Source organism: Neopelma chrysocephalum, unplaced genomic scaffold, assembly GCF_003984885.1.
Source record: "Neopelma chrysocephalum unplaced genomic scaffold, ASM398488v2 Primary Assembly neopelma1_103b, whole genome shotgun sequence".
Classification (NCBI taxonomy): domain Eukaryota; kingdom Metazoa; phylum Chordata; class Aves; order Passeriformes; family Pipridae; genus Neopelma; species Neopelma chrysocephalum.
In genome coordinates, this window is record NW_020897767.1 from 5,937,944 (window position 1) to 5,959,505 (window position 21,562).

The 21,562-nt window shown below is 41.8% G+C and overlaps 1 protein-coding gene across 5 annotated transcripts in view; it reads right to left on the reverse strand.

Annotated features, from left to right (window-relative positions):
• Positions 1-21,562, reverse strand: part of THSD7B (thrombospondin type 1 domain containing 7B) — a 309,626-nt gene that overhangs the window by 35,927 nt on the left and 252,137 nt on the right. For 4 of the 5 annotated variants that reach the window (XM_027695950.1, XM_027695952.1, XM_027695951.1 and 1 more), the window contains one exon: positions 6,160-6,165. The exons of the other annotated variant lie outside the window; for it this stretch is intronic. In XM_027695950.1, the coding sequence (XP_027551751.1) occupies positions 6,160-6,165 (6 nt within the window). The remainder of the gene's footprint in view (positions 1-6,159; positions 6,166-21,562) is intronic. 5 annotated transcript variants of the gene reach the window in all.

A 21,562-nucleotide genomic window follows, 5' to 3' on the forward strand; every position in this document is an offset into this window, starting at 1 on the left:
GCTAATTAGCTGCACAGCCAGGCTCGTTAACACTAACTATTGTACACAGGAGCACACAGAGGAAGCACCCTCCCACTGTGAAGCCACTATCCTGCCCCACCAGCCTGTCACCTCCAGAGAGTCACTGGCTCCTGCAGCCATATCCCTGCACATGCCAGGGACAACAGCAATCCCTCTCCAGGCACTGCGAAGCCTTTGCATTCCCCAGAGACATCCATCCCGGAGATGGATGTAGAGACAGGGAGTATTTATTACTTTCCCTGCTCCACAGGGGGAAGGAAAAACTACAGCCTGCCTATGTTGCCTGACAAAACATACTGCTGTCCGCAGAAGGCGATTAGTGAGAGGGAAATGTGTGCTTGAGGCATGATCAGTGATTCCCTAGAAACAGAGGGGAGGCAAAACCAGAGAGAGAAAAGAGCCAAACTTGGACAAAGCTGGCTGCTGGGGGCAGGGATCCTGCAGCCCAGGGAGGAGGTGCCTCACTGGATAGCGTCAAGTATGGTAAAACTTAGTTTATTAGGAGTTGGTTGGCCTGTTCCTGCTCTTTAGACTTCTGGAGAGAAAGCCAGAGTTGGGAGCAGGCGGGAGGTGATGGTGTGGTGCTGCTTCCCTCCACAAGCACAGCAGGGCAGCAGGGGCAGGCCAGCACAAACAGCGGCTTTGGGGATTTAAGATTCTTTTCCTGGCTATAATTAATAACCTTCCCTCAGGGTTAGTGGATGCTGCTGTGATTCCTGCAGGTTCACAGCACTGCCAGCCTTTCAGCGCAGGACGGGGTCAAGAGCTTGGGAATACCATCTCATTGTCTCAGTGACCTCTGATTGCTCTGCCTTAACATCTGTTAAACCTCAGACCTCTCTGAACCAGCAAAGCCCACCTGTGGATAGCAGTAGAGGCTTAACATCAGGCATTTACCATAAATGTGTTTTGGTGGTCAAAAGCTCCTGCAGCATGTACCTGTGTAGGAAAACCAGACAGGGTTGGGCAGGCAGAGGATGCCACATTAACTAAAATCTATCTGAGGAAACGTGAGGTCAAAACAGAAATCCCATATTCAGTGACACAAATACACATAACACGAAGTGAAACTTCAAGTGAGCTCTTTCAAGAGCAGGCAGGATCACAACAACAAAGCCATTAATACAGCATTGTTCGTCTGCTGTCTGATTGTGTCAAACTGCTATGATTACATGTGAAGTCTCATCAGCTCTCCTCCTCCTCTGACAGACAGACAGACAGACATCCCATTTTGCACTGGAGGAGAAAGGTCACACAGCAGTGGCCACATATCCCTGCAGCACCTCTGCTGCTGACCTGTTCAGTACTTCCACTTTGGTCAGGATTCCCAGGTTACACTCACCACCAAAACTCTGAAATGTAACTGTTATAAACAACCTGTTTTCCTAAGTTCTTGTGCTGACACACAGCACGTCCTGCCTCTGAACAACCTCTCCCCTCTGCCCTGCATCAGTACTGAGCAATGCCATCTCTGGTAGTACCTCTGGGACACTGGGGAGATGTAAATAACCACCTCACATCACTGGGAGGCACAGATTTCTTCAGAACAAGTTATAACAGACACCAATGGACACCGTTAAGCTTTTAAATGGGCATCTCCAAGAGATGCAAGATTTCCACAGGTGGAACTCTGTGGAAATGCATTCAGGAAGCTGTGAACATAATTTGTGTCTCCATCTTTGCATTTAAAAACCACGGTGATGTGGCATGTGGTCCTTTCCTCCACAGGACAATGTTTTCCTCCTGTTTCACTCTCCTGGCTTGCCATAATTTGTTTTCAATAACCTCCAATTCCTCTTTTTTTTTTGTATTGGGGAAAAAAATCAAAACAAATCTTTCATTCCTAAGTTTTGCTAGAAACTGTGATACTTAAGGAGGTCACATAATGCTCTTGATTTTGCATTTTGAAAGGATTTTGCCTAAGCCTTTCTGTTCTTTGGGTCCCACCTATCGGGGCAACCTAAGTTCCCTTCTCACCTCCTGGGTCCACAGGAACACCTCTGTCCTGAGCCTGGGAGCAAAGCAGTTAATTTCCTAAACTGCTAAAAGACTGTGTTTATTTCTTGAGGCAGTAAGGGATAGAGCCAGGCTGGCCCCCTGAGTGCTGAGCTCTGCAGCTCCTCAAGGGTCAGGTGTTTGCAGCTTCCAGGATATTTCTCCCCCATGAGCCATGCAGAACAACGGGCCTCTGTGCCTATCACATGGAATTTATTTCATTTCTGCCCTTCAGGAGATGGATCATGGTACTACAGCTCCATACATGTGTTGAGGGGCTCAGTCTGAAGGGGTTTGTAAATGCGCTGTCATAGTGGGTTTGCATAAGTTATGCCTGACTGAAGTCAAGGGGAATTTTGCCACTGACTTTCACAGGACCACTGTATCGCTCTTTGTAGTCACAACTGCCCTAGAATAGTACTTTAACATCTGAAACCTAAAATCAAGTTGATGGGCACACTTCTTAGTAAATTAAAGGAAAGAAGGACATTGGAAACAGACTGCTAAAGCTTGCCCTAACAAAAGATGACATTTACCATTCAGTCCAATTCAAAGCCTGAGCTATTGCTAAAGAATATTGATGTCAACAGTTACTTCAGCAAGATATACAAATATTAATCTATTTATTTTCTCTTTTAATACCCGATTACTTGCCTTTTAATGAAAAGCCCAAATACCTAACAACCAAGGAGCTTTGGTGTGGTTTACAATGTTCTCTAACTTACCTAAATGTAGGTCAGGAATAACAGAGACCTTGCAAAGGATGTATATAAACAAGTGCACTTGCTCAACTGATGCGATTCACTGAAAGAAATTCATACCTACACTTCAGGTAGCTTTTCTGATGAGCACCTAGAACGAGGTCCAACACTTCTGAAAATCATAGTGACTTCATATTTCAGTGAACATCAAGATTTATTGTCCCTCAAGATAAATATTGACTCTGGTTTTCCCTCAGTCGATATTTTAGCTTTCATGACAGTAAATCTTGGTGTTCACTCCAACTAAGTCAATATCTGCTTATTATATTAGAACAACCAAACTGATCACTGTAGCAGTTGCCTGAGACCCTGAGGACTACCTCTGTGCTATTCATTTCTAATACAAATGGGCTAAACTCATCGCTAACGTAAGTTCATTTCACATCACTGCCCTTATACCAAGGTTACATTAGATCTAATACATTGAAACAGCCAGAGCTGAAGAAATAACAACCCATTTTTAAACTGTGGAGACCACCTTGAGTAACACCAAAGCCAGAAAAGATCTTTTTTTAGGCGGGAGAGCTGATTTGCTCTGGTCTGCAAATCGACTTGACGGTAAGGAAAATCAAGCTCAGATTTTAAAATCCCTCCTACTAAGACTGGCCAGCAATTTGCTCACTTTTAACACTGTTTGCATATCCACTTTTATGTTCCCTGCATATCCAGGCTGCAAGAGGAGGGGAGGCAGCAGTGGGATGTCACAGTGCAAAAGGGAACCTCTCCTCCTCTCAGAGCTTATGGTCACCACTTGGTGACATCTGGGCCACAGCCAGCATTCCCTTGTAACCAGCCTGACACAAATGGATGCAGAGCATGGTGGGAAATACATCCCAAAAAATGTCCATTCATTGTAATAACCTGCAAATTTGACTTCTACATTGACTCCATCTATTTCGTAAAAATCTCTTTTTTGGTTGTAAGATGCCTATAAATTAATTGAATAACTTATACAGTGTACCAACACTGCTTTCACATTCTGTTTAATCCAAACCAGATAATTTCTAACAATGAGTTTCTATCATTTAATTCTTTAAAACTGAATTAAAAATGGAGTACTTGCTTTGTTAATTACTTAACTGCGTGTTTGATTTGGCAGATCCAAGCATGCACTTAAAAGCTTTACTGAATTAACTGTATATCTGGAGTACTTGCACATTAACAAACACTACATCACAGAAATTATCTCATTAAAATTTCAACATTAAACAGTCCTCTTTAAAATAAAATTGATTTTATTTCACGCTAGTTTATATATTGATCAAGATTGCTAGAAATATGCTAACCACTCACTAGTATTAAAACTGGTTGAACAATTAATTTGCAAGCAATTTGGATTTTGCAAAGCAGCGGTTTCACTGATGCATACTTGTCTTTGGGTATTTGGATGCTGCAAATAGCCACCAAAATGAAAAAAAAAAATGCTCAAAATGACTTACAGCACAAAAGTTTGAACAGATCATTATGCAGTAAGACTTCTGAAATTATTGGAATTCCTGAATTTTTTATGCCTCTAGCAGATACCTGCACAAATACTCGTGGAGCAAATTCAGCACTTTTAGTTTTCATTTACACCCAAATCAAAGGAGTTTGTGATTTTTTCCTCCTTTGTGGTGTGGAAAAAAGAAAATCAATTAGAGCTTCGCTAAGGTTCTCGAAAACCTTCACTGGCATTAAACCAAGAAAACCTAGACCTGTCTAAAACATTGTAGCTGGCAAAGGGATGGGATCCATTTTATTTTAAGTGCAAAATATGAATTCAGAGTCAGAACAGTAATTATGACAGCACAGATAGAAAGTTGCATCAATTCCCACTGTCTGCCCTGCGGGCAGTATGGCAGCCCCTACTGAAACAGACCCTTCACCACTACTCCACTACTTCAAAAACTGCTGAAAAATCACTTTCTCTGAAAAGAGCGAAAACACTTATCAAGCCTCTGAAGTTTCTCCTTCTCTTGATTATCTATTTATAGCCCAATCCTCAAAACTGCTCAACTTTAATCCTAATTTACTCATGAGAAAACTGAGAATGAAGAGTGATTTACTACAGACAGGTTGGTGAGGAAGCCCTAAGGGAGTGGGGAACTGAATCTGGAAATGCCCGATTTCCTGCACTAACTGGATGACATCTCAGATTAAAATCAGTTCCTGAAAAGTTCAGATAAAGACATTTCAGGATGAAGTCATCAAAAAAAGCAGCACCATAAATTTCTGGCTGTAAAATGAGGAAAAGAGGATATATTAGGAAATCAGCAGGGTATTCTTGCTATAAAGATATCTGGATGCTCCACTTTTCCTAACTGTGGCCTTTACTGTATCTAGCCTATCGCTGGACTTTACAAAATGCTCCTAGTAAATCCCTTACATTCTTCTAACGGGTAATTAAATATTCAAAGTCAGACACTGCTTTACTTCAAATTCTTAAGTGCAATGAGTGGAAAATGCCTTGTTTAAAAAGTTAATTGAGGCGAGCTCTCTCGAACCCCAGTCATTACGGCTCACTCTGACAGAACTAACATGTTGCTCAGCAAGGTTTATTAATTCATATTTACGAGCGGTAAGTGGCTTTATTTTCTGTGAGATTGGTGTAGGCATTAGAAACACCAAGTTGAAACATGGTAAAGCATGAGTGCTCTTTCACAGAGGTTAAAATACCAAGGTGTCATCATTCAACATGAGAAAATAAGGGAGAACATGCAGCTCCTGGCCCCAAACTTGTGTCCCTGGTTTTACTGTCACTACAACCTCTGAGGAGCAGGACACAGCACAAAGTATAACCCTGCAGATACTGGGCATTTATTTCTACCTGAAATACTCAGGCAAGACAATTTAGTCTCAGACCTATACAAAAATTGTAGCTGTTAAATTGGGAATGGGGGATATGAGAATACAATCACAAATGGCCAGTTCCTCTGGTTCTGCTTTTTTATTTTATTTTTAATTCTATTTTGTCACTATCAAGAAAATATTGAATCCAGATGAGATATTGACAAATGCTATTTTACTATGTTGTCAAATATGGGTGTCTAATGCAAGGCAGAAACTCATTAGTGAGAGTTTCAGTGCATTTTACAGATTTCAGTTGAAGGTGCTGCAGCTGCTGCTGCCTCCCTGTCACAAAGCCAGACAAGCATAGCAAATTTAAGTAGATATAAATAAATCAATGTCCCTTGTTTCTGAAACAGCACATTTTGCTGCAGCTGAAGTTTCAGGGGTAACAAACAAATGTGGCACCTCTCTGGATGAATCTGTTATGTAGTAATAATGTTGGATCCAGTTTTGAAGAGGGGAAGGGGGAAAAAAGCTGATTGATGTAGAACAACATCAAAGCCCCTTTTTACTAAATGAGAACAATAAGATGAAGACAGATTGCAACACCAACCTGAGCCTTTGTAGAGGTCCATGTTAGCAGGGCATGACAAGCAGAAGGGAAAGAAAATTATATATTCATTAGTTTAGCTGTTATATGATAATATTGCAAAATAAATTTTTAAAAAAGGGAAGAAAATCTACTTAAAACTGCCACAATGTAAGGCTGCATTCAATTCTTCGATTTCCCCATCTTTCAAAAAAAAAAGAAAAAAAAAGAAGAATCCCTCAAGCAGAAATCAGGCATTTCTTTGTGAGTGAATGAAAAGCATGACTATGCTGAAGAATAAAGCACAGTTCATTCAGCTCCATCCAGCAATCCTCTGAAGTTCATAACTGTCTCTCACAATCAAAGTTTAGGATAACAAAAACTAATCAAAAAAGCTGTTAAGCTTAACCTGAAATCTGGTAAGACACCCCACAATTACAGACTATCAATCATAACAGATACGAAAGGTTTTCAGACATTTAAATCTTAATTGGGTGGCTCTGCCATTACTAAAGCCTAAAGGTTCCATGCTCCCACTGCTCTCATCTGACTGCAACATCCAGCAAAGCCCACACAGAGGTGCACCAGGAGCCAACCAGGCCTGGAGAACACGGAGCTCCCAAGTGAGCCTGCCCAGCCAGTCGGTGCTCCCAGACCAAATCACAGCCTTCCAGTAGGTCAAAAACCTGCCCCGGCGGGATATGAGCAAGTAATTACTAGATCCAGAAGCCAAGTCATCTGTCACATGAAATGAAATAAATGCCAGCACTAAACACAAACAGTCCCACAGAAGCACTTTCTTTGTGGGCATCTGGACAATAGGCAATTTAAAGAAAAGACCATCAGAGCTTCCTGCTAAGTTAAAAACGATGCCTCGGAGACAAAGTTTCAGGCCTAGTCTTTCTTTTAAGAGATTTTAAATCATTTCAAGGTCTAAAAGCTTCAAATTGATATTCTATCAGTTTATTTTCATGTCTTAAGCAACAATGAATTAGCGCAACAAGAGCAGTCAGGTTTGTCCTTACCATAATATGATCTTGAACTGACAATTTTTCCACACAAGATTTAAAACCAGTTAGCTGACAAGAACAATTTGATTGATGGCACTATAGACAAGAGATAGAAGAGACTGGGAAGTGCCAGGCAGTTGAAAGTTATGTTTTTTGAAACACGCTTCTCTGAGGCTACACCAAGGGCTGGAAGCAGAGAGAACTGCAAACCGCTCCTGAGGCTTCCTGCAGTCACAGCAAGAAACAGTCCAGTTTATGTTCCTGCAAAAGCAGCAACAGAAATGCAAACCAGCTCAAAACCTGATTGTTTCGTTAGGATGAGACTGTCACTCTCCCCCCAGTCCACTCAGCAGCAAGTCTCATTCCTCCTCAGCTGCATCCAGACAGAAGCAGATGCTCGCAGGGAGAGCGGGGCAGGCGCTGATGGATGAGTGATAGATCCCACAGCTTCAGACCTCAGAGAGATCACCCACAGCCTGATTAGTAACTGGAGCTGGAAAAATTTTCCTAGAAGAGCAAGTTCCTGCAGAAGCCAACATATTTGACAGCCTGTTGCATCGCCTGTTTGTGGTAGCTGTCTTTCTGCCAAGACAGGCAGATGTTAGTACTGCGCTTAGACTCGGCATTAACTGGAGCGATTTTCTGCGTATAATTACAGGTAAGGCAGACCTCCCAGCAGTGCTGCACAGGCCAGCCTCGGGACCAGGCAGAGGAATTCACAGATCTGAAAGCAGCTACAACCACACTGCTGCACACTTAGAAATCCTACAGTTGTTACAGTCTGACAGTTTTTATTGGTATTTCTTGTAGGCGGGTCCAGACAGAAAAGATTTAGGCACAGAAGAGCCCAGTTTTCTTTCCCAAATGCATACATTCAAGAAAAGTGATGTGCTGCAGAGAGAAACCAAGCTTCTACCTGCAAGAACATCCATATTTAATCAACTAAAAGCTCCCTTGAGCCAAAAGTTAAATTCTACCCAACCTACTTCAAACATCGGAGCGCACACATACTGTCCCTGAGCCAAAAGATAAGAGGGAAGTGCTTGCGAGCCGCTACCTTGTGGGGTAGCTGATGTCTCTGTAGTTCTGGATATCTCTCTTCTGTTCCTTTCTTTCAGAGCAGGGAATATGTATTCTCAGATTCCTACATTTCTATCACTGACCCGTAGTCTGAGGTTAAATGCTTTACATGGACCTGTACAAATCCACGCGAATCAATGGAAAGTCTTCTACTAATTCCACTGGGTCACACTGTGGCAAGTAAGGAATATCTGGACATTTATAGGCACATCACTAAAATTTAGGGGGGGGAAAAAAAAAGTATTGATCATGGTGAATTTTTGCTGCGGTATGTATTTATTAAGAATGTACATCAATACTGCCTATATAGTGCTGATTAATGAGAAGCTATATAAAAACCAAACAGATGGTTTTTTGAATAAATCTGACAAGGAACACATCCCTACCCACAGCAGGGGTGTTGGACTAGCTAATATTTAAGGTCCCTTACAATCCAAAGCATTCTATGATTCTCTGAAGGAATAACTGCATAACTCTTCATGCCCATGCACTGCAAACATCAGATCTAGCACATGGTTATGTTTTCTTGGTTTTAAGGAGTTTATGAGTGTCTGACTACTGGAACCCTACCAGAATCATGCACCAGTAGGTACTTCACCCTGTAATAGCCACCACCAGTGCACCAAGTCCTGCTCTGTACCACTGCAGTGTTCAGTGGGGATGCCAGGGCACAAGTGATTCAGCAATTCTCACACCTCAGCCATTCCCCAGAGCACCATCTTCATGCATCCATGATTCTGGAAATAATGGAGTAAAAAAAGGTTGTTTCCCAAAACAGTAAGTAAAGGGAGCAAATAGAAAGAAAATGCATACGGAGGCTACACAACACAGCTGTGCTTTGCAGCGTCGTACACACAAACCACTCTACCTGAAACCTTTTAGAGAATTAAATAATGCAACACAGAAAATAGCATGTGATAGAAATTAGAGGACACAGTAACTTAAAGATCAGGCAAATGGTCTAAAAGAAAGTAATCACTCAGCCCACAGAAGATGAGAAAGAGAGGAAAATCAAAAGGCATGAGACAAGAACCTGAAGTTGAATGACAGATCTGAAATGAACTGAAGAGCCCAAGACATAAAGGGAAACACTGTTATCTAATGCAGGAGCCACACAGAGAAAGCCCAACACTAAAAATATTCAATTTACAATAGAGGGAATGGCAGGAAATGGAAGATCACCAATGGAGTGAAGGGAAAGAAAGGTGAGATAAACTTTTTATGATGAGCACTGACTCAGAAAGTTTGGCCAACAAGGAGGGAAAACTTGAAGAGACACTTGAAGTGATTTGTGTGTCGATGGGGTTATTTAGGAATGAAGGAGACAAGATACTGAGTATCCTTTGGAAGATGAAATGCGAAAGAGATGGAGGAGGAAAGAGATAAAAAACAGTGACCTGCACAGCAGTCATATAAACTTTTATTCTTGGGAAACTATTTTCCTACAGACATTATCTATAAGCAGCAGAAAATAACAAGGAGATGAGTAGCAGGCAGCACGGGCTTGTCAAGAACAACCTGTGTGAAATCATTCTGATGTTCTTCAGTAACAGGATAACAGATGCTGTGGATAGGGATGAAATGGCAGGTATTCTGTTGACCTTAGTAAGCCTTTCACACTACCGTTCAGGCTAGGGAAATACAGTCTGGATTAATCTAATACTCTGTAAGTACAATGCTGGAAAATCAAATTCTGAATAGTAATAGTGTAAAATGGGCAAGAAACCTCACAGATGTCTCTGCAGAGCTTTATGTTCTATATCCAGTCATATTACTTGTTTTCATTAATTTGGGGCTGATGGACTGAAAATGATTCTTACTGACTCTGTGGATGCTGCCAAGGTGAGAGGGACAGCGAGGCAATTGGAGGACAGGAAGAGAATTCAAAGTGGGCTTTATGAATTGGTGAAATGGAATGAAAAAATAGGTTGAGAGAGAAGTACAGAACTACAGTGACAAGAGACTGACCAGACAACAGCAGGAACACAGGATGAGAAACAAATGGCCCCTCTGTGGTACCACTGCCCTGGATCCAGAAATTGTAGAGAACCATAAAGAGAATGTGATTCAATAGTATTGTAAAATAAGACAAAAGCACGGTTTGTAAAACTCTGAGGTACCACTTGAGCCATGGCATAGATTCAGCTCAGGAATCTCACGTCCAGATGCACGCACCCAACTTCGTGAGACATCTGAAGGATTTGAACCCACTGAGAGGAGACTGATGACAGTAACACTATTAAGACCAGAATCAAATTGCCAAGGTGAGTGGTGGCATTTCCTCTGTTGCTTTACAGGCAAACATTTAAAACACCAGTATAATTAGTGACAAACTATATGACGGCAGGTCTGTCAACAAAGTATGGTATCACTGTCAGATAAAATAGCAATACTGAGTCATAAAAAGAAATAACTCTGCTGCATCATACCAGATGCAGAGTAGCAAAAAGACACCTGAGAGAGCTTTAAAGAGAACCTCCAGCAGCTTGAAACCATCTATCTGCAGCATCACTGAGCTCCATGCTGGCTTATTCACTGCTGCCTTGAATAAATCACAGACTACCAGATTGTGTTTTGGAAACCAGAGACTCTTATACCTCATACAGGAATAGGATGGAGGAATTGATATTACATTAAATATTAACAGCTCTGTTGTAACACTGCCTACAGTCCTAGCTCCTCATTGTAAAAGCAACATTGATAATGACAGAGTGGTTAAAGGAAACCCAGAAAAATAAGTCAAGATCTGAAAAACTTGCCTAAAAGTAACAAAATGAAAGAACCTACCTCTTTGGTTTAGGTGACAGGTGGGGAAGAGGAGACTCAATCATTTTTGAGAATATATAAAGCAGATTTCTCTTAGAAAAGCTCCTTTTAAACTAGCAAGTAAAGAGATATGTTCCTAAGGCTGAGAGCTGTAGTTAGACAAATTCATATTCAAGTTTTAAAAAAAGAGGGAACTTTTTAAGCATGAAGAAAATAAACTACTGGATCAGTTTATTCAGGATAATTCAGCCAAAGTGTGTGGCAAGGTGGGTGCCTGTCTACAGACCTCCACAGGTAGGTATGGATTTGCCTGCAGTCAAGGAGTTTATGCTACACAAGAGGTCAAAGCAGACCATCATCATCATCATCATCATCATGATCTTGTCTTAGAATCTCTGAATGAGGGATTCCACAGAAGACTTCTAAATCATATATTAATCATTAAATGAGCACCACTTTTACTAAACTACACTATATACTTTAAATATAAATTGTAGATTGAAGGGATGCTTGGGTGGATTTCACATGCATTTTGAGAGGTGGTCAAAAAACCACAGCTCTACATTATAGACAGAAGCCAGTCCATGTATCATCCTCTAAATGTTGATCCCCCAAAGATGAGAATATTTTATTTACTGCATCAGCTCTAGCTACTAAATTTTAAGCGAGAGAGGAACTGAAATTCAGCAGGAGAATACACTTTTTAGCAAGGTCATAATGGCATCAGTGGTGTGCAGGATGGAGGAGGGAAAAAAAAGCAATTATTTAAACAAAGCAAACACTCTCTTGGCTGCATCTGTTCATCAGTGACTTTTGCCACTTCTCAACTGTAATTCTGGGGCGAGTAAAATAGATGGAATACTTGGAAATGCAAGTTGGAGTCTTCCTGGGTAGAGGCTTCCAGGTTTTTGGTTTGCTTCTGAGACAGCTGCTTGTGCTGGTTTTTATTACAAGGACCCCTGGCTTAGCAATGCATCCCTGACCCTCCTGCAGGTCAGTGCATAGCACCTGGCACAAATATATGCATGTATGCATGGACATCACTAAGAATAAATATGAGCTGATTGACAGAAAAGTGAAAAGAAAGAAAACAGAAAAAGAACAACTGGCAAAGAAGGGCAAATATTCATTGTACAGAAATGCATTGCAGGCAAAACAAGAAAAAGAGGAGAAATGTGGTAACAAGGAATACTGGCAGTGACACAGAAAGGGATAAAGGCAACAAAAAGACAAAGGGAAACACTAGAGGAAGAGGCTCACTGTGTTTTACAAAGGCTTAGCAAAGTAAAACACAAAGCAAAACATGTCTGAGGCAGCACAGAGGCGCACAGAGAGGCAGTGACAAAGTTATTTGCAATAGGGAATACATGGAACCCTGCTGGGCTCGACTTGGGCTGTTTCTTTGTGGTTTGGCAAGTCCTGTAACAGCATCTGGTCATGTGAGACAAGTGCAATGGATCAGAATAGTTGGGAAAGCAGCAATGTTTAAAAGGATAGTGCCTTTATACCCATCAACTGACAGTTTGATAGTGACCTTAGTGCCATCGTTTGCTCTACATACAAATAGGCAACACTCCCATGGTTATTTTCAGCTTATTTTACAAAGCCACTTTTGGAAATCTTTGTTTTCAGCCAGCAGTGCTGGTGTTAGAATCAGGCTCCATTCTCTTCATATCAAAGCCTCTCCCACAGTGCAGCTGCACACCAGTATGCAGGGTCCAGACACATACATTTCACAGTCATGGAATCAGACAATATGAGGTCGGTCAGGAACTCAAGGATCGTCTGGTCCAACTTTTCAAGGCAAAAGCAGGGTCTAGACAAGGTAGCCCAGCACCCTGTCCAGCATCTTGAAGCACTGAGGAAGCCACCACTTCCCTGGGGAGGTTATTCCAATGACTGACTGTTCTCATTGTGAAAAATGTTCCTTGTGTCCAGCTGGAAGGATTAACATGTACCTCTTACCTGTCATCTCTTCCACGGGACTCCTTGTAAAAAGGGAGTCTCCATCTTCTTTGTAGCCACTCTTTAAACACTGGGACATGGTGATAATGTCTCTATGGTTGCTTTTGGCCTGCTGAGCAAACAGATCATACCAATCCTTCTTGCCCATGTAGGCTGAGCAGGGAAACAAGCCACACTTCACTGCCTTTTCATTTAGACTTAGAGGGGAACACTAGGCAGCAAGAAAAGTAGCTGCTCACTCAGAGACATTTAAAAATACTTAAGCATGCCAGCAAATCCCTTTCCATGTTTATTATATGGACACCAGACAGTTTGCAAGTGACATTTTTCACTGTTGACAAAGCTAGAATGAAGGACTGACATACAATACGTTGCTGCAGATGGGTATAGAGAAATATACCCTGGTAGAGATCACTGAAAAATCCACTGCATTTGGCATAAATAATAGTTGGATTTTTGGTTGTTTTGGTTTTTTTCGGATTGTCAAATAGAACAATCCAGCTGCCTTCTGTTACCTTCTGTTATATCAACAAAAATAATCAGAGAGGAAAAGTGCCAAACAAATTCCTTCTTTCGCACCACAGAGATGAAAAAATAATCAACTGAGTACAATGTTATTTGTGCTTGTGTATGTTTAGACAAGGAAATATTTTTCTTAATAAAAACAGAAGACATTACAATTTTGAAGAAAACAGAAACCTGAGGTAGCATGTTTCCCTTTTAAATACAGTGAAAGATGCTTCTCAAGGACAACGTCTGACTTTCTAACTCAGGCAACTGCTGGACAATAATGAAACCAAATCATGTTTATCGCCGTGATGGTCAGCAAAACTCAGGATATTCAAAATAAACAACTCAAACCACAAAATTTAGGTCTCTCTGTTCCTGCTTGGCTTCCTCATGCACTGGTCTGAGGGCTCTGGAGCATGATGTGCTCCTGTTAAACACAAGGAATGCAATCAGGTAGCACTGCCAGCCAAACAGCCCTTCATGATTATCTCAGATTTGACGTCTCCCACACAAAAGGAAAGAGGATTTCTCTTCCTCATTCATCCAGAGAAAACAGTTACAGCTGCACCTGAGCACTGCAGAGTGAAAACAAAGCAACTAAGGAAAAAGCCTTATCACACACTGGGCAGGAGCTACATGGTTTCACACAACACACAAAAGCATCAGAGACACGCCCACTGCTGGCACTTGGGATTTCCACACAAAACCGGGAATGTTTTGAGTGGAAATCCCATAAACACCACATCTCTGGTGCAGAAAGACATCAGAGCTGCCCAGGGTTGTAATTGCAGCCCTTTGGGGGCAAAACCAGCAGCAACTCAGAGATGTTGCGACCTACAGAAGAGTATGAGGGACCACAGTGTTCACCTGGTCAACTTGAGCGAAAGGCAGCTCAACACTCCTACCTGCTTACTGGAAAACTTGCTTTGATGCTTTCCAAAAATTTTAGTCTTCACGGTTTTTTGCATTCCCGGCATCAAAAAGACACATCACCAGTGGGAAGGACTGGGGCAGAGAAAATGCTGGTAACTGAGCCCAGGGCAGAGAAAATGCCAGCAACTGATGCTATTTTAATGGCTGTGCTTTTAAGACCTCCTGGGGATGAGGTTAGATGCCACAGTGGGTAAAAAACACCTTTCCTTGGGCAAGAATTATGGGAGGCTTAAAGAAAATTAGGTCAGGCACTGAAGGAAGCCCCTGACAGTCTCTGGCACAGGCATGTACAATGGCAGCTCTAAAATACAGAGAACAAACCAGAATGCAGTAAGACAAGATTATCTTTGCTAGTAATACATGCAGACTTCTTGACAGCACATCTACTCATAAAAAATGACATTTTTAACAATTCTGATGATAAGAATGCAGGCTTTTTGGGGGGGTTAGCCCCCTCAGACTGCATGCTTCCAGAAGTCTATCTTTCTTGGTTTTCCCAAAGCAATGTGCTACTAAGCATTCAGACTTTGCTCTCATCTATTGTCTCTTTTGGGTTGTTTTCTTCGTGAAATTCCATTTAAATCTGCTCTGTTTGCAGTAGGAACAAACATATCTTGGGATAAGTCATGGGCAGTTGGACTGTATGCAGCAGAGCTCAGCAAGTGAACATGGTGCAGCTTTACCCACACACCACGGCACCAAACCACCACCACCGAGAAGCAGAGCCTTCACCAATGCAACCCCATTTCATCCCTACAGATGACATTGCACTGCACCCCAAACGTGCCAGAAGTGCAGACACAGCAATAGCTGAAGGGAGATGTAAGCTCCTCTCCATTGAGGTCGTGTTCTGCACCAGGCTGGCACGGCAGCAGAGAGGCAAACGCTCGTCCCATACAGCAGAGATAGCAGGGCCATTCCCACACACACTTTACAGCATGAACACAGTTATTCCTCTTCTCCATAGCTCCACTCCATCAGCAGAATTACACACAGCAGTAATCCACACCCAGGCCTCTGTTAGCACCTAACGAACTTGAGAAATTCTTGAAGGAAGAATTAGTTTGGTCCTGTTTCAATAGCTCTTTCCATCAGAAGAGGGTATTGTGGAGTTGGTTGATTAGCTAGGAAGAGTTTTCCTTACAGTCAGCCTCTATCTCTACTCTTTTAATTCCACCCCATTACCCTTGTTACACCCCTGGGCACCACGTTGTGGCATCTTTCTTTTATATTTATGCCCATTATGTATTTGGGAACTGTTATGAACCCTGCAGACACTGCTCAGCCCCAGATGCCCTTTCACACCAGTATTTGGCTCTTCCCACTCCCTCAGCAGCGGGGTGATACAGCTGTGTTAACTACAGCCCAAACTCCCATTCAGAAGCAGCCTGGGCAGCACAGAGAAGCTGTATGGCCCCAGCCCACACAAACCCTTGAAGTCTTTAGCATAAGCACACAGAGATTTAATCCAGACTTTGATGGAAAACAGGATCATACCATTCAAACATCACATTGCTTGCTCTCCCCTGGCTTTTTGGCCCATTTACTGCACTCTTCCCAGGCATTAGAGGGGAAGGAAAGCTCTCTATCTATGTTTATTATACAATTCAGTTTTATATCAGTGTATTTAACTTTGTTTATGCTGAACTCCACTGGCTTAGCAATGAACCATTGAGCAGAGTCTTAGGGGATTACGTTCAGTATTTTCTCTTAATTAGGCCGCACTGGCTCCTAGGATGCTCCATGCTGGTTTTATCTGCAGCCTCTCACAGACTGGAATTGTGTATCTCAATATTGTAAAACTGTTTTTACTCTTCTCTGAGATAAACCTAAGGAGATTAGACTGGTCGGCTTCTCTCAGGTTGCTGCAGATTATCACCCACAACCTCACTGCCCCTGTGTACATGTCCCTTATCTCCTTCCAACACTTTCCAGTTCTGAATGCTTCTGATTACATGATAGAGCCTGAAAAATAGCCAGGGTCTCCCTCAGTGATTTGCACTTATTTTCTTATTCTTCCCTTCACCCGTTCCTTCTTCAACAGATCATTTGGGACAATAATCTGAAAGCATTTATTGCAGTCAGGCTGGTTTTCCAGAATCACTTGGTCTGCCAACTATGAAGATTAATGACAGCATTGGATTTCAGAAACCTGGAGGCAAGGGAACATCCAAGCTTTCCTGAAAGTCATAAGAAATCCAAGGACTAGCTTCTACTGCCTGACTCTCCTTAGGCTGCAGTACATTTCTCTGTAGAGATTATGATTATTTAATATGAACATTAAGAACAATGTGAGGCTATAAGTCATCTCAGAACCTTTAATCACACTCTCAGACGTGACCAAGCAGTGGGAATCTAATGGGACTTCACCCTGTAGACACCTCTGGGCCCAAACCCCTGTTACCCTGCCTGGGCTCCCACATCAGGAAGGTAATCTGGAGGATCAGTATTTTAATAATGTTAAATCTTTATTCAAAACCTTCAGCCTTGTATATGTAGGGCATGGAAGTTCCTCCAGGAGAAGTAGGTCAATGAGCTGGCCTTCAGTTCAGTGGGAGGTAATTTCTGAGAGCAGACACCATAATGTGAGGCAGGGGATTTATGGCTATCTCAGGACAATGCAAGCCACTGATGAAGCCTGCCAAGATCAGCTGGGGGAGATCCCAGCCTCTGGCACAGCAGCAGTGGAGCTGTCAGGTATCGATTCACATCAGCAGGCAAGGACTGGGAGAGCTCAATCATCAATTGAGCCCAGGATCCGTGGGGATCAAGGGTCATCCTGAATTATTTATTTGGTTCAACAGGTGATCTTTGGTCTTTAGATTATCTAATTCCACTCAGCCACCTCCATAATGTATCTTTTTTTTTCTTTTTAATCTTCTGTCCCACTCTCCCAGTGAAAATTAATTTTCTTTCCTCTTCCTTTGCTCAGCCATGTGCTGAATCCTGGATGACTGTCCTTTTTTAAAGGAATACATAATAGGTGTCCATTTTCCCAATGGCAAGATCTAATAAATGCCCAGCTTAGAATCACAAGTACTAGAGATAAAACATTCTTGAATAATGTCAATATAACTTTCCAACTAGTTCAATACAGTATTAGTTCCAGTATGACAATGTCTTATTTTCAAACAGTTATTTATAGGGCTTTCATCAAGCTACCTGGGATTTATTTTTTTTACTGTGCATAGCTCTTTTCTCCTTAATATTCAGCCTAAAACACCTCTGAAATCAGAGCTGAAAAACCTCCTGGTTAATTTGATGTTTCAAGTGTCAGTACAATTTCCAGAAAGTACAAGAATTACGGAGGTCAAAAGAATCATTCCAACTTACACCTCAATGCTCATTCACAGTGAGTTTCAAGATAACCTTTGAGGACAAAACGTTCTAGCCTCAGCTTCAATAAATGTAGCTTTCAATTTGGGTGGCCACTCATGATTACCTGAGCTCCTGTTTGAACAGCTTAAGTGACCATCACCATGGTACTGGATGCTGCTCAATAGTCCACTCCTGGCAGTGGCAATAGTCTGGTCCTGGTTGTGCAGTGGTTTACAACATCCCTTTCCCATTCTGAGTGCGCACACCACCAGCAAGACATCCCCCAGGAGTAAAGAGCTAACAGCTCAAGACTGGTGGGTCTGCAAACCCTCTCTCGATAGTCATCTATAGCACATCATCAATACGCTCTGAGCGCTGTAACTTCAGAGGCAGAAGAAAAGGAAGCAGTTCCAAAACTGGCATGGGGGCTAAAAACCACCTTCATCTTGATTTTCACTGTGGCAGCACAGAGTTATGGAGGAGGCAGTAATTACCAACTTATGTGAGACATCATTTGTTTTGTAACTGCTAACTTATCATCCTGAGTGGACTTCTGCCTGTGCAGTCTCCGAGAGACACCCACCATAAGCTCCACTAATTGGTCAAGTGTCAGAACAGCTGTCAAAAATGTGCTCCGTCGGCATTTCCTTATGAAATCTATCAGGATGTCAGCTAGGAGTTTAGCCCTCAGAGATAAAAAAGAATGGGAAAGGCATTTATGAGTTTGACAGGATTTTAGTGTAAAAGTTAAGGGAAGAGATGATGGTTTTGGAGAGACACACAAGAGGACAATGAATTGCTGCAGGTCCAGTACAATTATATTGGGGTCAGCCACCACTGAGGCACCTGTCTGAGGTTTAGCATTGCACTAATGGAAGATACTGATTTTCCAGACATTGCTATGACATATTTTAACACAATAGAAAATGGTCAAACTGTATTTGGATGCCTCTGCAAGGATTTTTCTATTTCCCGCAGACTTTCTATGAAAAATGAATTCAGACACTTAATACACTTGCAAAGTTTTGCAAGTTGCCAATAACTGAAAGCTGTGTTTGGGCGTGCAAATTTTTCTGCCATGTGTTATCTCCCTGGCAAAAAACACAAGATGTTCGGTAATGCAAAAATATGAGAAACTGCAGCTGCTCTTATTAAAGTTACGTGGCCAGTAAAGACAGCACTGTACTTGCTCAAAAAATCATAGTTAAACAGCTCAAAAAAAGTTTTTGGCCACAGACATGGCCAGACCTTTAATGTAGTAATCCACACTTGAGGACACATCTTTAACAAGCAATAAACACACATTAAAAGATTCATACATTAATACAAGAACCTGCATTGTAGAGATCAAGCCACCTCTGCAAGAGAAGGAGCACGCAGTCAAATTTATTTCCAAAATCAGTTTCATGCTAAGCTGCAATCTCATTTACCTAAAAATAATGAAAGAGGAAGGGAAAAAACCACTCAAAATTATTATTAAAATGAACAGAACAGAACATTTACCAGATGTTCAGGCTCTCCACCTACCCTTTATCCTTCTTGACGTCTGACACTTTCTTTCATTTTAAAAATGCATTAATAAGATCATGGATCATAACAATAAAACAGGTGGCATTAAAACCCTCTAATTTAGGCTTCTAGTTAAGGCATGTTATAGGCATTCACCTCCTTCCATTGACTATGTATGGATGTCAGCCTCCCAGCTTTGAAGATTAATGGGAATATCATTACAATTTGTCTTTAACCTCCAACTTATCCTACCCTAGATGCTAAACCCTTCCCATTTCCTCTTTCCTTGTCATGCTCATCACTCTAGTCCCCTTCTTTAACTAGTTCCTATACATTAATTCTGCCAACAATGAGTTCACTGAGGTTACTGCTTCTATTGGCACTGGAAGACGCATACAGAAATTCACATGAGAAGCAAAATACTCAGCTACCTCCCTTTTCTACATCTCATCCTTATCTGAGCAACACATAAGGCAAAGACAGGAGCTGCTAAACAGCCTCACTACAGGTAATTTTTCACTCATATAAACAGTACTGCTGCCTGCCCTTTCCATCCCCTCCTTGGTGTCTTCCTACAGGAATAAACAGCCAGCCCCATGCCAGTGCTAAATTAGGTGCCCTGGTTTTTTTTAACTGTTGTTTAACTATATAAATTACAATCCCGGGGTCATCCTGAAAAAAGTGGGAAATGCCATGCCAGGAAGCTGATAAGAGTCATCAATTGTCCATATTTAGCTTCATGGCAAATGAAGGAAGACAGGGAGCAGAAAGAGGAACCAATAGCCAAAGAACCACCTGTGGACTGAGGGAAGGGACCATGTCCTTGTAGTACATCAACATATGGACAACATCAGCTAAACTATCAGTAAAAACAACACTGAAATAAAGAACTACTAACACTTTTGCAGAATTGGAAGAATAACAAGATCAACAACAGCCTTTGGCAAGCGGGACACAGGAAGAGGAAGAGGGAATATATGGAAGAGGACGTCATGAGAAGAATTTACCAAAACCAGGGGTCTCATGAATTGTCAGACTAATGTCAGCAAGGATATCATCTTAAAATGGTATGTGAGAGAAGGGAAGGTAAGGCTTTAAGGAATTAAAGGGAGAAGTTTTGTCCATGCATGGAGGCAGTGTGGGACATCATCCAAGGTGGGCAGGGAAGAGGGGAGCAAGTGGGTGGCTGGGGCTGTAGGGGAGGAGGTAGCATAACCCCACAGCACATCCAGAGCAACACCAGGGGCTCACACTGGAAGGAGACAGAGGTGAGGATGAGTTCAAAGGGCTGATGTAGCCATGGAGAGGCAGAGCCCGTGGGGCTGTGTGGGAGCGCTGTAACTCCTGCGAGAGGCAACTGTACATAAAAAATTCTCTTAGACAAATTGCCAATGCCCTCGCAGCGCGCTCTGCGAGCCCAAATGCAGAGATGCTTCTCTGTGCCTCACGGCAGTCCTGCACAGGCTCTGGGGAAATCTTCTTTTCGAGGGAAGGTTTGAGTTCACACTCCTTTGACTCTTTAACATGGTTTACAAAACCACAGCTGAGTATTTTTTCCCCAATACAGAGAACCGAAAACAACAGAATTACAAGCTGGGTGAGGTGAAAACTAAGTACTGCATGCAAGATACCACCTCTGGGGCCAGAGAGGGGAAATATATGCAAATATTTCTTGCTTCTGCCAAGGATCAGCCAGATTTGCAGAGTTGGAGCCTGCTCTCATTTTTATTGGATTTTTTTTTGTAATTCTATTAGAAAATCCCTGACTTCCAATGGTGTGAGATATTGCAGAATCAGATCTAAAATATGCTAATGTCACCAGAATAATGATTACAAATCTTGGAGCGTGATTTGTATTCTGCACAGGTATGTCTCAGATTACAGGTATCCTGAATCTGTATTTATTTTCTGATTCTGATGCTTTTACTTGTGCTTTCTGGTATATATTCTACTATATTTTCTAACTGCAATTATTGCAGTAGCTCCTTTAACAAATTTTAGTCTTTTGCTTTGATTTATTTATGTAAGACTTCTTTTTTAATAAAGTTCTTAAAACTTGCTGCCAAGGACTTTGAAATTTAAGGATTTGATTTAAGCTACCAAAGAAAGGCATTCATGATCACATTGGGATCCTGGTTTCTTCCTTTCAACACCAAAGCGCAATTATATCTCTGTAATAGTTATGCTGAATATTAAAAGGAGCGATTGTTATGGGGCATTTTAACTATCTGAACATTAAAAACCTAAAAGCACTAATCATAATTCTTTTGCCATATTAAAACATCACGAGTAAAGCAGGAGCCGCACTAAAGCAATAGTCATTAATCGGTATTTAA